Genomic DNA, 16,183 nt, shown 5'->3' with positions numbered 1-16,183 from the left:
AGGATGTGATTCACCCACCTTATAGTCCTTATGATGCTGAGCACAATATCTTGCTAGTAGAAGATGCTCAAAAGATGTCTGTTGAACTAAAGTTCCTTATAGCACTGCTGTTGGTAGAGATGATTTCCATAGGTTTTATGGTATATTGGGGCATAGAGTTCCTGCAAGAACTTGCTATGAAATAAGTCAAAGCTCTAACGATTTGTATGTTCTATCTCCTCAATCCCCAAATGCTAATGACTTTAAGATGGGGCTTCCCTGGTGGTGCGGTGGTTAAGAATCCGCTTGCCAACGCAGGACACACAGGTTCGAGCCCTGGTCCGGGAATATCCCACATGCCGCGGAGCAGCTAAGCCCATGTGCCACAACTGCTGAGCCTGCGCTCTAGAGCCCGCGAGCCACAACTACTGAAGCCCGTGCGCCTACAGCCCATGCTCTGCAACAAGAGAAGCCACAGCAATAAGCCCGTGCACCGCAACAAAGAGTAGCCCCTGCTCACCGCAACTAGAGAAAAAGCCCGTGTGCAGCAACAAAGACCCAGTGCAGCCAAAAAACAAAACAAAACAAAACCATGCACCAGTGACTTTATAACATCATTTTAGAAAAAAAGAAATAGCACCCTCTTAAATGTACTCATTGATTGGAAGATGAATATCAAATTAAATTAACACTCAAATGTGGGAAAATGTGCATGTTATCATCAATGAAATACTGTCATACTCATTATTATAAAAAGACAAGTCTGCGTTCGCAAAAACAGGCACTGTTGCATCTAAATCAGCAGTGCCCAACCAAAATATAATTCGAGCCACAAATATAACTTAAAATTTTTTAGTAGTCACATTAAAAAGTCAAAAGAAAGAGGTGAAATTAATTTTAATAATACATTTTATTTAACTCAACATATCCAAAATATTGCCACTTCACATGTAATATAGATTATTAACGAGATACTTTATATCCTTCTTTGAATACAAAGTCTTCAAAATCCAGTGTGTATTTTATACTAATAGCATATCTTAATTGGGACTAGCCACATTTCAAGTGCTCAATAACCACATATGGCTAATGGTTAAACACATTGGACAGTGAAGATGTAAAGATTTAAGGAGAAGTTTTGGAGGGGAGGCACATCTAAAATCTAACTCCTTATTATCATATTCCCCCTCTCAAAATTCAGATTGAATGGCAGCCTCGAAGAGGCAAAGAAATCACTGTGATCCTCTTGAAAAGAGGAGAGAAGGTCTAGGGCTCTCTTTATGGATATGTAAAGTGTTTATGGGCTGCTGGGGTAATTATTAAGTCAAGAATTTTTGGCAACATATAAAATCAGTGCCTTTTATTAGAAAGAGCCTAGGATTCAGATCCTCCTTTGCCCTTAAACTGTGGTGTTTGCATACCCAGGTCTCTTAATCTATATGGAACTTGTTATTTTTTTAATGGAAACTGGTATAGATTATCTATCAGTGTCCCCTCCAACTCGTAAAGTCCTGAGAAACTATGAGGCTGAGAAACAGGACAAAATTTAAAAAATTTTTTGGCACTTTCAATGAAAACTTCATAACTTCTTTTGCTGAAGGATCTGATGTTTAAGGTCTATTGGATGAGTGGACAGAGGTGAAAGGTGAAATACAGGACTCCTGGGTTAGCTCTGTTTCACAGGTGCAGGTGGGAAATTTGAAGTGGTCAAGCGGGGCTGCCGGCTTTGGCAATTTGATTGATTCACAAGGATTGCCACGTTCTGCCCTCAGATCTCTGCTGTCCGAAGCACATGAAGGTCTCTATTACCTGGAAGTGCAGGCTGGGGGACAGGTCGTAGGCAGCCCAAGTTCAGGACCACGAGACAGCTGCACTTTCAAGGTGGGTACCAAGCACGGAGGAATGTGTGTTTGCCTGGTCTGAGAGTGTGCTTGCGCTATCGACAAGAAAGTTATAAATCAGCTGGGGAGTCTTTCTTTTTTGCCAGGATGAGAGAACAGGTGGACGATAGTTACGGAGTTTCTGAGACTATCTTAAGAAGGTAAGTATTGAGCACGTGTATGTCAGGCTCTCACTAAGTGCTTTATGCACATTCATTTAATGCTTACAGCAATTTTATGGGGTAGCTTTTTTTTTTTTTTTTTTTTTTGCGTTACGTGGGCCTCTCACTGTTGTGGCCTCTCCCGTTGCGGAGCACAGGCTCCAGACGCGCAGGCTCAGCGGCCATGGCTCACGGGCCCAGCCGCTCCGCGGCATGTGGGATCTTCCCGGACCGGGGCACGAACCCATGTCCCCTGCATCGGCAGGCGGACTCTCAACCACTGCGCCACCAGGGAAGCCCTATGGGGTAGCTTTTTATTATCCTGCTTTTACGGATGAGCAACTTGGGGCTCAGGGAGATTAAATAATTTGTCCATGTCATGTTTGTAAATTACAGAACCAGGATTGGAACCTGCATCTAAATCCTCACTTATACTGAAGCCCATAGAGGAGATAGATTACCATTGTGCATCAGTGTTTCATTTTACAGCTGAGATCATCTGGAGTGTAAGAATGGTGAAGGGACTCAGGGACACAAGTTCCGCCTCCCTCTCTGCTTAACGGTTGATTTCTGCTGCTTCTTCCAACTCTAGACCGAAAGGGCATGTGCTGTTGTAATTCTCCTTCGAGCTCAGAGAGAGCAAAAAGCAAGCAGATAGAGAGAGTTTATGAGTCGATGCCTGCTTATTTTAGAGCTTCTAGATGCATTAATTTTATGTTGGGGCTTTGTTCTATGTTGTTGAGTCTACTGTCCATTTCAGATTGGTTTTACACTAAAATGCTCTCTGAAAGCGTAGGTTCTAGACTTTCCATAAAATGCAGCAGTTTGGCAGGGTTGTACTTGCCCCAGGGAGCCTCTGTTTAAGAGCAGTTCCTAATAACACAATTTAGTTATTAATCAATGCTCCTTTACAACAAGACTTCATCTTCTAAATTCATCTCTCATACGATCCACATTTTACATAGGCAATTCATCTTTAGAATTTGGAATTTGCCATCAATTCACATTTAACAACTTGTTTCTTACTCCAAGAGAATCTTGTTTTCCAGAATTTTGCTTCTGCACATATGCGGCAGAAGGAAAAAAAAAATTCTTTTTTGTTAAGACCCACACCAGCACCTCTACATTGTATCAGTGAATAAAACAGAAGAGGGACGGCTGAGCATGGTCCTTAATCACTGTGCTGTTTTTGGTTTTGATGTCCTTTCACCCCAGATAATAGTTTTCCTACTTATTAAAAGACCGGTAAGGAGAGAGAGGGGAAAGAAGAGAAACACTTCCTAAAATTGCACATAAAAGAAAGCAAGTCCTCCGGTGGTTCCACTAGCTTGGTGAATTGATGAAAAATCACCAGGGGATGCAGTTAATGAGAGGCATTCTGAGCTGAAGGAAACCCAGTGTCTCTCTTTGTTTGGGGACTGGGGCTGGGGGAACCACATGTATTAAAAATTAATTCCACCTCTCCAGTCCACTCCAAAGAGCCTGCTGCAGGCACTGACAAGTTTGAACAACTCACAGAAGGTTTATCAAGCAGCTGGTAGCTGCGGCTTTATCATTCTCATCCTCTGCTTTTCTGCTCCCCCCACCTTGCTGCTGCCGACCCCATTTGGGCTCAGGGATCGGCATGCAGGAAGCTGGATTTGGAAGCTCGTTAATTTTTCACTTTGTCATGTCTCTAGCTTCGTGGGTGACCAGAGACCTGTTTCTCTTAGAAAAGTGCCATTTTATATTGTGTCAGCTCAGAGAGATTCACAAGTGAAGCCTTTTTTGAGGTTTCACTCTGAGCCTGCCCTGCCACTCTCTGAGGACCTGGGAGGGAGTGATGCAGGAGTCGCCTTATTTCCCCTGCACTTCTGGTGGAAGGCTCTCAGCCTGAAGGATAGACCTGGAATTTTTTTTTTCTTTAACATCTTTATTGGAGTATAATTACTTTACAATGGTGTGTTAGTTTCTCCTGTATAACAGAGTGAATCAGCTATACATATACATATATCCCCATATCTCCTCCCTCTTGCATCTCCCTCCCACCCTCCCTATCCCACCCCACTAGGTGGTCACGAAGCACCGAGCTGATCTCCCTGTGCTATGCAGCTGCTTCCCACTAGCTATCTGTTTTACATTTGGTAGTGTATAAATGTCCATGCCACTCTCTCACTTCGTCCCAGCTTACCCTTCCCCCTCCCCGTGTCCTCAAGTCCATTCTCTATGTCTGCGTCTTTATTCCTGTCCTGCCCCTAGGTTCTTCAAATCCATTTTTTTTTAGATTCCAAATGTACATGTGTTAGCATATGGTATTTTAGACCTTGTATTTTAAATTGGAAATCGAGAGGTGTGTTTCCTTATGTGGTTTGGATTCAGTTGTTCTGTCTGCCTCAGTTTCTAACATCTGGAAGGTGGGCAGTAACCACTGCTCTGTATCATGAAGCTCCTATGATAAAGTTCCAGTGGGAATGACAATGGTATGAAGGGCGTCCCAGTGGGAGTTGAAGGTCTGGGTGCAGGAGGAGGCTGGGAGGGGTGTAGTGTACGTTTGGCAGGTGTGTGTGGAGTTGCATTAATCTTTATCCTTCAGTGAGATCAGAGCCAGCTGCCAAACTGTGAGGTCACAGCATTCTTATTTTGACCTCCTAACTGTACATATTTTCTGTGAACTCTTTTCTAACCCTTTCTGTTAGGAAGGGAGGAAACAAGCCTTGATGACAGACTGTACAGCCATGTGAATCGATACTTAAAACCTGCACTTGCCCAGCCAGCATCAGCTTTGTGAAAATGTCTGTTGATTGTCCATGTCTGATGAGGGTTGTTGATTAACACCAGAGTTATTCTTTATTGCTTTTCTCCCTGGGAAGGTGGACTCCTGGGGTGCTGGAAGCAGACCAAGCAAAACAATTTGCTGTCTTTGTTTTGCAAATGGGAGGTACAGTAGGTTAGGGGAGTGAAGGTGGTCTAGGCGTCTAGAGTAGGATGGGGGTGAAGGTAACAGGAAGGGGAGACCAGGTCTCTTCCTGGGTGAGTCATTAGGCCATGGCTCAAACCTTGGCCAGGTCAGTCCATCCTTACGATTCTCTTTTTTCATGCCGGCCCTGACTGTGAAATGCTCTAATCTGGAACTAACCCAGAGGCCTATAGGTGAGATGGAGTTCCCGGAATTGTCTCCTTCTCTCCTCTGCTTCCAGGCAGTGTATCAGTCATCTCAGATGGGGCCATTCCATTCATTCACAAAAATGTGAATGTCTTTTACATACCAGGCTGTGCCCAGGGATACAACCAATGACTCAGCCAGGCGTTGCCCCTGCCTTTCTGGAGCTTATAGTTAGCAGTTGATGTGCTTCAGGGGGTGAGGGCATCATAGGATGACTTGAGTGCCAGGACCAGGCTTCTCCAGGCTCCTGCCTCTCCAGTCAATGCTGGTTTTCTCCTTGGAGAGTCATGTTGCCTCTCATTCCTTGCATCCTTTGAATCATTTTCCTCCCAACAGGCACCTTCCATTTTCCCAAACAAACTTCCCTTGTGTATCTCTCCAACTTCCAATTTTTTGTAGCTTGCTAATCCCTACCAAGGTGCTGGCTGATAATTTAATTTGCAATCCTTTTTATCTAAATAAGCAAACTATTGTCTAGAAAAATTAAAAAAAAAACTTCAAGACCCCAAGATATCAAGTTGCAATAATGGAATTAAAAGGTTGGTATTTTAAAGCATGGCCTGCCTACCTTTCCTTTGGTAAAACATGTTCCTGGTATGGCAGGTGAGCAAGTAGAAACAGACTTGCCCAGGTGTGAGGGATATGGTGCAGGGAAGACATATGACCTTGATCAGATTCCCTTGACCTCATCTATGGAAGAACTATAACAATGTCTGTTATCTCTGCTTCACAGAAATATCTTGAAGATGAAAGGAGATAGATGTAAGGTGATTTGAGGAGATGCAGACACTTGCTGCCTTAGATGAACGCTCTGTGCGGAATGACTTAGGCTTCCTGTGTATGTGACTGTGATGTTCTAATGAAATGCTCACTGTGATAACATTTTCTAAACAGTTTTCCAGGGCACAGACACCCATCGTTTACCAAGTTAATCCACCAAGTGGAGTGCCAGGTAAGAAATCTCCTATTAAGATAGCAATAAATAGAAATCCCTTTGCTGAAGCTTATTGCAAACTCTTCTACCCAGGTGGATGGTTTCTATAGATAGGAAATTTTAACCGCTTCTCTGATGCTGTTTTGAAAATAAGTGTCAACCTCTGGTTTATTTTTCACCTGGTTTGGTTTCACCTCTGGGCACTTTTGCTCTATTACTTCACTGATAACCAAAGGAATCTTAACATGAAAAAAAAAGAGGCCAGCAAAATCAAACCAGATGTTGCTGGAGAATATAGACACCATCATCACTCCTAACTTTATAATCATCCACATAATAAAAAACCTTTATTGACCCTTCCTGGGAGTCAGGTTCTGTTCTAAGCTTTATTATTATATTATCTCATTAGATCTTCACAACACCCGATGATATAGGAACTATTATTATTTCCATTTTGGAGGTGAGGAAATGAGGTACCAAAAGGTTAAGTTATTTGCCTAAAGTCGTAATGAGTGGTACAGCTGAGATTTGAACACAGACAGTCAGAATCCAGAGTGGGCCCATGTACCTTACATTTTATTTTGTGTTGAGCCAAGTTGGGTACCACTTGGAAGGCCATTAACCCTGGTCCTGATCCTGGGGGTTTATGAGTTAGAGAGCACACTTACATGCAAAGACTAGGAGGCTAGAAAAGAAGAGAGAGAACGCTGGGAGGGTGGTTGTAAAAGAAGGAATTGCAACTAAGAAACAGGTTCAGGACCTGCCAAGCCCGCCTTAAAACTAAGTAGTAAACAGAGCTGGGATCACATATAATTTGCTGTCTGATTCTTGACAAATTCCTACATCACTTTCAGGTTTTATTTGTTCAGGGTTTCCAGATGGTATAAGTATGGGAATACAAGTTGCTCAATTTTTCCATGTGGTTGCATCTCAATGCATAAACTGATCTAGTTGTTTCGAACGGTTCAAGAATGTCAAAATGAATCTCTGAGTCACTGAAAAGTATCTGTACTTTTGGTGTGTGTGTGTGTATAGACACAGATGATGTATGTGTGTATTTAAATTACATCCTGAAGAATATGAATTCGGCCTTGTCTTATTAAGGCCTGTTATTCACAGATCTGTTCCTTTCCATTCATCTGAATAATCAAGACGTGATCATGTTTTATTAAAAAGAGCTGTGGTCTGTGAAAGTCACACGCCGTCATTTTGTCCCCCCCACTGCTCTGGTGTTGTTAGAAAACTCCCGTTCGGATGGCAGAAACCTTGTGAGGGTGAGGGTTGAGGAGGAAAGCCCGCCGTGAGAGGTGTGACGTGGGGCATCAGCTGGCGCCCAGATCTGTCAAGCCCCTTTCTCCCGCCCAGTTTGAATTCTGCACACTGTCTCCTCCACCTTCGGGGAGAACGATTGGTGGCTGCGCTGGTTGGAGTGAGCCCTCGGGCAGGATCCAAACGGCTGCATCTTTGAAATCTCTTGCCAGACGATTAGTCTCACCTCCTTTGGGAAGCCTGCCCAGAGTAGCAGGCAGGGAAATGGGGGAGGTGGCAGAGACAGGAGAGCTGTTTTGTGAGCCGCTGAATTCCCATATGCGGTTAACAGGCCTCCACTGTGACGCGGGGTCCCCCCTCCCCGCCCAGCACACGGTCTGGCTTAGCCATTTGTCAGCTGCTGTTTGTTGGGCTTCTTTGTTGAGAAACAAAACAAAAACTCCCAGGAATTCCTAGTTTCTATAACCCGTTATTCGTTTGTAAAATTGTGCCCATCAGTTGTAGAAATCATGCCTGCTAAAGCCAGGAAGTCCATCGGTTAGCCCTAGTAAAATGAAGAATTACTTTGCTGGCTGGCAACAGTAGCCGAGACCTTCAGACTCTGGGCTTCTGCCAGTTCCACAACCTTTGTCTAAGTCACTGAATTTCCTCTCTTTCTACCCGCTCTCTGGTCAAGGGTCCGCCATACTTCCTGGAAGGTTTCCACTGTCTTAGGGCCAGTCATCCAATGACTGCAGATCAAAGTCACTTCCTATTAATAAAACACATGCACAGTATGTAGGGAAGCATTACTTCTTGCTCATGTTCTTTCGTGGCCTGAAGTGTAGCCGTGAAGAGACCCAAAGTCCTCTGAATTCAGGGACCTCATGAGCCCCAAAGATGCCCTCTTCTCTTCTATTTGTGAGGTTTTGCCTCATTAACCAACACCTCTCTTACCTCTCAGTGTTGTGATGCTGGAAGAGTACAGCCTTGATGGTTAAATTCCGTCATTATCTGGAAGGCACACACTTCCACGTTGTGGGGTTGAGTGGTGAACTTTAACTTGCTCTGGTGTGTTTGCTTAAAACCTTGCTTTGTGCATGTCCGTGGAACTGAATTTAGGTGTTTTTCAACTCTGGAGGAAAGCAACTCACGTAGCATCAGGTATGGGCCCCAAACTCTTTCTGAGAAGGGGCTACTCTAGATTTCTTTCCCAGATCCTCTGAGCAGAGAAGGTGGGGGTAATGCTGAGAGTTCCCCTTGACGAAAGGGCGTTGTTGATGCCTGCACCCCCATTTTTATGAACTCAAAAGAGGTGAGTATCAAGGAAAAACTTGCTACCCAATGGGAATCCCTACACATTGCATAGAGGAGACCCAGCAGTGGAAGTCATCCATTTATCAGTGGACAAGGCAGACACCAACCGTCTTTGGATCCCCATTTTGCCTGATCTTTGAACACGAGCATATTTGTTGAATTAATTGCACGTGCAGTAGCCCATCCTTTAAGCCATAACTCTGCTGCTCTCTCGTGCCCTTCTTTCTGACTTCCTGTCCATTTGATTCATCCATGACATTCATCTTTTGTACTCTGAGATACAGAAAGAAGTTTAGTATCTTTGAATATCTCTCCAGATTGTGTGATACGAGCTTCCTCTTATCGTATGTGTCCAGAGGAAAGTCTCATGAAGCATGGAGCACCCCCAAAGAATATTATTTTTAAATCCCATGTGGGTGGATGTTCTACACACAGGCAAGAGAGTGGAACAAGGCAGTGTGTTTAAATGGGCCCCTCCCTGCCTCCCTTCCTGGGACTGTGAAGAAGCCCTGATATTCCTTCTGTGCTCCATACATACATGAATAAGTCCACAGTGGCAATGACTCATTATTTTTGCCTCTTTGATATTTAATATCGATGAATGGATTATACTTGGTGATTCTTTCCTGTTGTACAGTTTATAAAAATGTATTAATATTCTGAGTCATGACTGGCTTGGCCATTTTGAGTAGAGGTAACAAAAGAGAAATACAGTTTACGTTATATATTTAGAGTGTGAGCTAAGTAGATTAATTGAAAAAAATCTTTTTCAAACAGGAAACCTTATACATGTGTATGGCTGGATTATCACCGGAAGGTCGGAAACCTTTGATTTTGATGCCGAGTACATTCATAGGTAAGCGTGTGCTTGTTTCTGTGTTCAACTAGTTACAGATATGCTGGATTGAGTCCTGAGACCAGCTTCCCCGATAACGATAAATTGTAAGCAGCTGGCATGGAATTCCTCTTTTCCTCTTTGCAGTTTACAGTCCCTCGTGAGCTGGGCTTCAACAAACTTGGTTAATGTAATTGCGACTGGTCGATTAAGTTGGTCCATTTATTTACTGAAAACTAGCCACTCTGGGCGCAGTGTGAGTTGTACTGTAATTGCATCTGTGAATTTTCTTTCTTGATTCTTCCCCTTCTCCCTCTTGTTTCTCAGGCTGAAATAAATTCTTTATAACAATGTGTGAACTCAAAAGACCACTATAACATCCTTGTTTGTTATACATTTGTGTATATAGAATTTCTGTTGGTGTGATCAGAGGAAAATGTGGAAGAGGTACTGAAAGCCACCGAGTTATTTTTAAGATTTATTTTATTGAAGTATAGTTGATTTACAATATTGTGTTAATTTCTGCTGTTGAGCAAAGTGATTCTGCTAATCCCAAACTCCCAATCCTTCCCTCTCCTACCTCTCCTCCCCTTTGGCAACCACAAGTCTGTTCTTTATGTCTGTGAGTCTGTTTCTGTTTCGTAGATAAGTTCACTTGTGTCATATTTTAGATTCCACATATGAGTGACATCATATGTTATTTGTGAAAGCCATTGAGTTTTTAATGTTTTCTGGGAATGATTAGGATGCCAACATGACTTTTTTCATTGGAGACTTTTAAAGTGCAAAGTGGTACTAGTAAATCATCCTTGCCAGGGAAAGGGGGGGACAGGATGGAAAGTGTTGAAGCTGAGGTGTTTGTGGGAAGGAATTGTGGTTACTCAACGTATGAAGCAATTATAATGAGGATTTATAGGGTAGAAGGACCACAACTTCATTAGAGGCTCTGTTGAGAGATGCTACATTCTGTGTCTAATATTTCCTCCACCCCTTGGACAGAATGGGGGGATCCTCATGTTCTGCTCCAAACCTTTGATTCTGTTCTGGTTGAAAAGAACATGATTTGGCAAACTTTCAGGATATACATTTCTGGCATAAAATAATGGCCAGGGTATTCCCCAGTGGTCCAGTTGTTAGGACTTAGCACTTTCACTGCTGTGGCCCCGGTTGGATCCCTGGATGGGGAACTAAGGTCCTGTAAGCCACATGGTGAAGCCAAAAAAAAAAAAAAAAAAAAAAAAAAAAAAATACAGTAAATCCCCTACATATGAACCTTCAAGTTGTGAACTTTCAAAGATGTGAACGTGCATCTGGTTCCGGCAAGGAACCAGAACCTGTGCCATCAGCGTCAGGCGTGAGTGAAATTGCAGCCTGCCCTCCATCTCCTGTTGCTGACGATCCTTCGGCTCTACTATCTCCCACCTCCTCTCCCTCCTCCAGTCTGTAACTCTTCTAGCCTGTTCTCTCGATGCCAGCCCCTGTATGCCAGCTGTTGTACTAGACTACTGTACTTTTCAAGGTACTGTATTGTAAGATTAAAAACATTTTCTTTATTTTTCGTGTTTGTTTTTTATGTATTATTTGTGTGAAAAGTATTATAAACCTATTATAGTACAGTACTATACAGCTGATTGTGTTAGTTGGGTACCTAGGCTAACTTTGTTGGATTTAAGAACAAATTGGACTTACGGATGCGCCCTTGGAAAGGAACTCATTCGTATGTAAGGGACTTACTGTAATGGTCAACTTGTCTTGAACGGAAATTACTCTTCCTGTGGAGGACTGAAGCCCTCCCGGGACTTGGTCCCGTCACAGCCTTGGTCTGGGATACAGCCTTTGCAAGGGGAAACAAAGACACAAACTCCTCCGTGGCTCTGTGGGAACCCAGTATAGCCAAGGAGATGATGAAGATTTTTCAGGAAAGGGGAAGTGCTCCCTCTGTGGTGTGAAAGTGTGGGCCACAGACCAATGTTATGCACCCTGCTCTTGGGCTGAGGGTCTGATTTAGCATCTCCTAGTCCCCAGTCACCTGCATTAATGCCCCATAAGTTCAGAGATGAATGTCCATAACAGTGTTTCCTCTGGGTTTTTCCAAGAATGTTTGTTGAGAGCATTCACTCTTGACTTGTGTCTGTTGTTTCTATTTTGTATCCAGCCCATTGATGTTGGAAGCTCAGGGAGACAAATGGGTCACTCCTTGTTCTCTTGTAAACAGACAGACAGGATGCCGGTGAGTGCCTTTCTTGCCAGCATGTATGCTTTTAGGTTCTCCCACATGGGCATAGCGCGTGCACACACACACACACACACACACACACACACACACCTATTTTTAATATAAGTCACCCATAACTGTTGACTGCCTCATCTTTAGACTCCCTAGAAAAGACACAGTAATTGATTCACAAGGCAACTTGAAGTGGGTTCTGAAAGCTTTCTTGAAAACAAATAGCTGATACTTACTAAGTGCTTACTGCCAACGGTTTCACATTTAAGGCAGATAATAACCTTGTGAGTACATACGGTTATTAGTCTCACTTTACGGATGAGGAAACCAAGGCACAGAGAGGTTAAGTAACTTGTCCAATGTCTCACAAGGAGCAGGTGGCAGAGCTCGGGTTTCAACCTGGGCCCACTAACTAGCCTCCAAAGTTCATCCTCTTAACCACTATACTGTAATGACTAGCCAGAGAGAAAACAACTAACTTTTCAATATTCAGTTATTTATTTATTACAAGGAACATTTAGAAAATGAGTGTCTATGTGCTTGTAGTTCAGATAACCAACATTTTGCTGGATTTTCACTTCCCTCCGGACTGAGTGGATTAACCTTCTATACCCTATGGCTTAGCTTCCAGGACTAGCGTTTAGTAGAGCCAAATTCTATAATGTGGTTTCTTACATTTGCTCAGAATTGTCCTGTTTCAGTTCACATTTGCTAATAGACTTTTTTGGGGGGATAAGGATCTTGCTGTCCTTGTATAAAATAGATTTTGGAAAGAAAGGACCCAATGGAGATTAGGAGTAGACAAAATTTTGTGTGTTTGACTGGTATTGATGATAACTCTAGTTACAGTTGTGTTTTATTTTATTTTACATTTTATTTTATTTTATTTATTTATTTTCTTTCCTGGCTAAAGAGCCAGAGCTTCTGAACTGAATTGCCTGGTGATTCTTACCTCTTACCTTTTTCGGTTCTTTCCCTAGCTATCCTATTCAGGAAGACCATGGTCTTGGGACTCTGCAGTGCCGTGTGGAAGGCAACTACATTGGTCTGTGTGAGAAGTAACAGAATTTTAAAGTTTTTCTCTGTGTTGGAAAAAAACGATTTCAAGAATTGGTTCTCCTAAAAGGGAACCCTCCTGCACTGTTGGTGGGAGTATAAATTGATACAGCCACTATGGAGAACAGTATGGAGGTTCCTTAAAAAACTAAAAATAGAACTACCATATGACCCAGCAATCCCACTACTGGGCATATACCCTGAGAAAACCATAATTCAAAAAGAGTCATGTACCACAATGTTCATTGCAGCTCTGTTTACAATAGCCAGGACATGGAAGCAACCTAAATGCCCATCAACAGACGAATGGATAAAGAAGATGTGGCACATATATACAACGGAATATTACTCAGCCATAAAAATGAATGAAATTGAGTTATTTGTAGTGAGGTGAATGGACCTAGAGTCTGTCATACAGAGTGAAGTAAGTTAAGAAAGGAAAAACAAATGCCGTATGCTAACGCATGTATATGTAATCTAAAAAAGACGGTACTGGTGAACCTAGTGGCAGGGCAGGAATAAAGACACAGATGTAGAGAACGGACTTGAGGACACAGGGGTGAAGCGGAAGCTGGGACAAAGTGAGAGAGTAGCATGGACATATATACACTACCAAATGTAAAATAAATAGCTAGTGGGAAGCTGCTGCATAGCACAAGGAGATCAGCTCAATGCTTTGTGATGACCTAGAGGTGTGGGATACGGAGGGTGAGAGGGAGGCTCAAGTGGAAGGGGATATGGGGATATATGTATACATATAGCTGATTCACTTTGTTATACAGCAGAAGCTAACACAACATTGTAAAGCAACTATACTCCAATAAAGATGAAAAAAAAAAGAATTGGTTCTCCTGAGGATGATAATGATAACTGCCATTTGCTGAGAACTCCCTGAGAGACACTATATGAAGCAACTTAAATATAAACTAGAGTAATCCTCATGTATAAGCCTGGAGGCTGGTGGAATTGTTTTTGCTTTACAGGTGAGAAAGTTGAACCTAGTAACCAGTGGGGCAGGATTTGTCATGCTTGGTGTAACTCCAAGCCTGCTCTTCCCTGCTCTGTGCTTCTACATTTATCCTTTTGTGGTTAGAAGTCACCATCGCTGATGGTGTGAGTCTGGAACGTGTTTATTTTGGGCACTGTTAAAGAGATTAAGGTGTGGGTGGTACCTTGGTGATCGCCAGAGTCCTTGGGTTTATGGTAGCAGTGACCTGGTCCAGGCAGTTCGTGCACATTCCTGTATTAATGTCTGTTTCTTTTTGTTACAGGCTCCCAGAATGTTAGTTTCTCAATATTTAACAAAGGAAAGTAAGTAACTGGGAGGAAGCAGATTTATCTTTATCTTACACTATCTACTCTTGTGTCTTGCTTAGCTTCTTTAACCTTTTATAATGGAAAATTTTAAACGTACCCGAATAGAGTAGCGTCATAAAACCCCACATACCCACTTGAGTTTTTGTTTTTACCTGGGTGAATAGAATTGTGTCCTATGCACTCGTCCTGAAGCAATGTAAAAGTTTCAGTGTGATAATGGTACAGAATTTGGGGAATTACTTCTTAAATAATTTCATAATACTGGAAATTTAAAACAGTACAGTTCCATAAAATGCTTTGTATCATGCCAGGAAATGCCTTCTTCAAGATGGGAAGTGTCCAAATTTCATAGCGCTTTGGAGAGATCTATTAGGATTCTGGATTTCTGCTTGCCTCATGTTCTGACACTATGTACTTTGTCAGTGTTTTCCTGAAAAGGGCATTGTCTAGCAGATATTAATTTCATTGTGAAGATAGTGACACAGCCCAAAGTAGAGAGATTTGCTCTTTGTCTCTCTCTGTCGCTGTCTCTCTTTTAGGAAGGACTAAAACAGTATCTGTTGAGTATCTTCCACAGGCCAGCTCCATACCAGGTCCTTTCACGTTCATTTTTCCATTTAATGCTAGTCACACTCTGTAAAGTAAGTATTATTATTCCCATATAATTTTCTAGATCAGAAAACAAACTTTGCCCCATTGATATTCTCTAGTCATCAAAGGGAGCTGGTATCAGAACAGCTTAAAGGTCACTAAAGTTAGTGATTTTCCTTTCAGGCAATCAATTTAAAAAATGTAATCCCCCCCCCCCCCAAAATAAATGTAATCCCAGATGCAGTTTTCATCCAAAACACAATTTTGTCTTTTTGAAGGTCAATGGTACACAAGGATGCATGGCTGGTCAGTGCTAAGCAGGACCTTTTCTTGTACCAGACGTATTCAGGTACCATTTCCCTTCATCGTGTATTTCTCACCCCTCCCCTCACTCGGCCCTGCACCTTGGACCCTCCGTCCCTTCTTTCTGGCCATTTCTCTATGACCATTAACACCTGAAGCCGTCCCTGAAGTCATGGATCGCCCTTTGGTTTTGTATGAGAATAGGTTGCTTGTGTGAGTGTCCACTTTAGTTGCTATATTAAAAGAGGCTTGATCATAGATTTTTATACAAAGTCTAGGGATATAGACAATAAAAGAAAGGGGAGTCATCCCTGTTTTTTGTTCTAAACAAGTAACAGAAAAGAGATGGCACTGAAAAATCTAAAGCACATCTTTGCAGTTATTTTAAACATCTCATCTCTGAGCATTCATTCAACAATTTATGACTTGCTGATACAGATGCTAAGTTTGCGTATTCCTATCTGATGAGTAAATCTTCATACCAAAAGAATCTGAAAACTGGAAACTTTCATGAAATCGTGAACTCGTCCAGTAGTAGAAAGCTGGCTACTAAATGTGAGTGCTAGATTCTCAGCTTGAATACAGTCCCAAAACCACTTAAAAAATGTCTGCGAGGTTAGTGCAGATTCCAGAGGCAGCAGAGTCTGCCTTTGCCAAAAGTGCAAGAAATTTCCTAAGTCATGGGGCCAATGCCATTCACTCTCTAGGTAGCCTACCTCTGTCAAAGCTGACTTTTGACCCTTGGTTTTATTTTGAAGCAGTAACCATGCATAATTAGCCTCTTTGTACCTTCAGTTTATCAGAGAACACGACTACTCATTCCCCTTGCGGAGACGAAACTTAGAATTCTCAGAGTTTGATCATAGGAGGGGGAAGGATCAGAAAAAGTTAAATTCTTGGGGATTTGTGGCATATGACAGTGTAACTCATTCTTTTGCTTAGAGCGAATTGCAGACTCATATGGGTAAATTGAGACCTTGCCTGGTGCATCCAGAGTTGATTCCTCCATAAAGTGTAACCGACTGTTCTGTGATGTGTAAACAGAGTCCTTGAGGTCAGGAGACAGAGTTCCTAAGAAAGCATCATGGTACGCAGGGACTTTTGCTGATAGCATGAGTGACTGCATTTCCCATTCCTTTCACATATTGATCCTGTATAATATATATTATTATCCATATTGTTATATGTGAATC

General features: G+C 42.4%; 1 protein-coding gene across 1 annotated transcript in view; it reads left to right on the top strand.

Moving 5' to 3' along the window:
• The window catches only part of PKHD1 (PKHD1 ciliary IPT domain containing fibrocystin/polyductin), a 404,235-nt gene that overhangs the window by 3,321 nt on the left and 384,731 nt on the right, over positions 1-16,183 (top strand). Inside the window, exons 4-10 of the mRNA XM_027126840.1 lie at positions 1,752-1,860; positions 6,057-6,114; positions 9,439-9,517; positions 11,652-11,726; positions 12,704-12,768; positions 14,051-14,090; positions 14,966-15,036. Coding sequence (XP_026982641.1) covers positions 1,752-1,860; positions 6,057-6,114; positions 9,439-9,517; positions 11,652-11,726; positions 12,704-12,768; positions 14,051-14,090; positions 14,966-15,036 — 497 coding nt within the window. The remainder of the gene's footprint in view (positions 1-1,751; positions 1,861-6,056; positions 6,115-9,438; positions 9,518-11,651; positions 11,727-12,703; positions 12,769-14,050; positions 14,091-14,965; positions 15,037-16,183) is intronic.

The sequence above is a fragment of the Aethalodelphis obliquidens genome, unplaced genomic scaffold (assembly GCF_003676395.1).
Source record: "Aethalodelphis obliquidens isolate GAN/ISIS:26980383/991018 unplaced genomic scaffold, ASM367639v1 scaffold31, whole genome shotgun sequence".
Lineage (NCBI taxonomy): Eukaryota > Metazoa > Chordata > Mammalia > Artiodactyla > Delphinidae > Aethalodelphis > Aethalodelphis obliquidens.
Note: the sequence above shows the minus strand (reverse complement) of the source record. Positions and strands in the feature narration are given on the sequence as shown.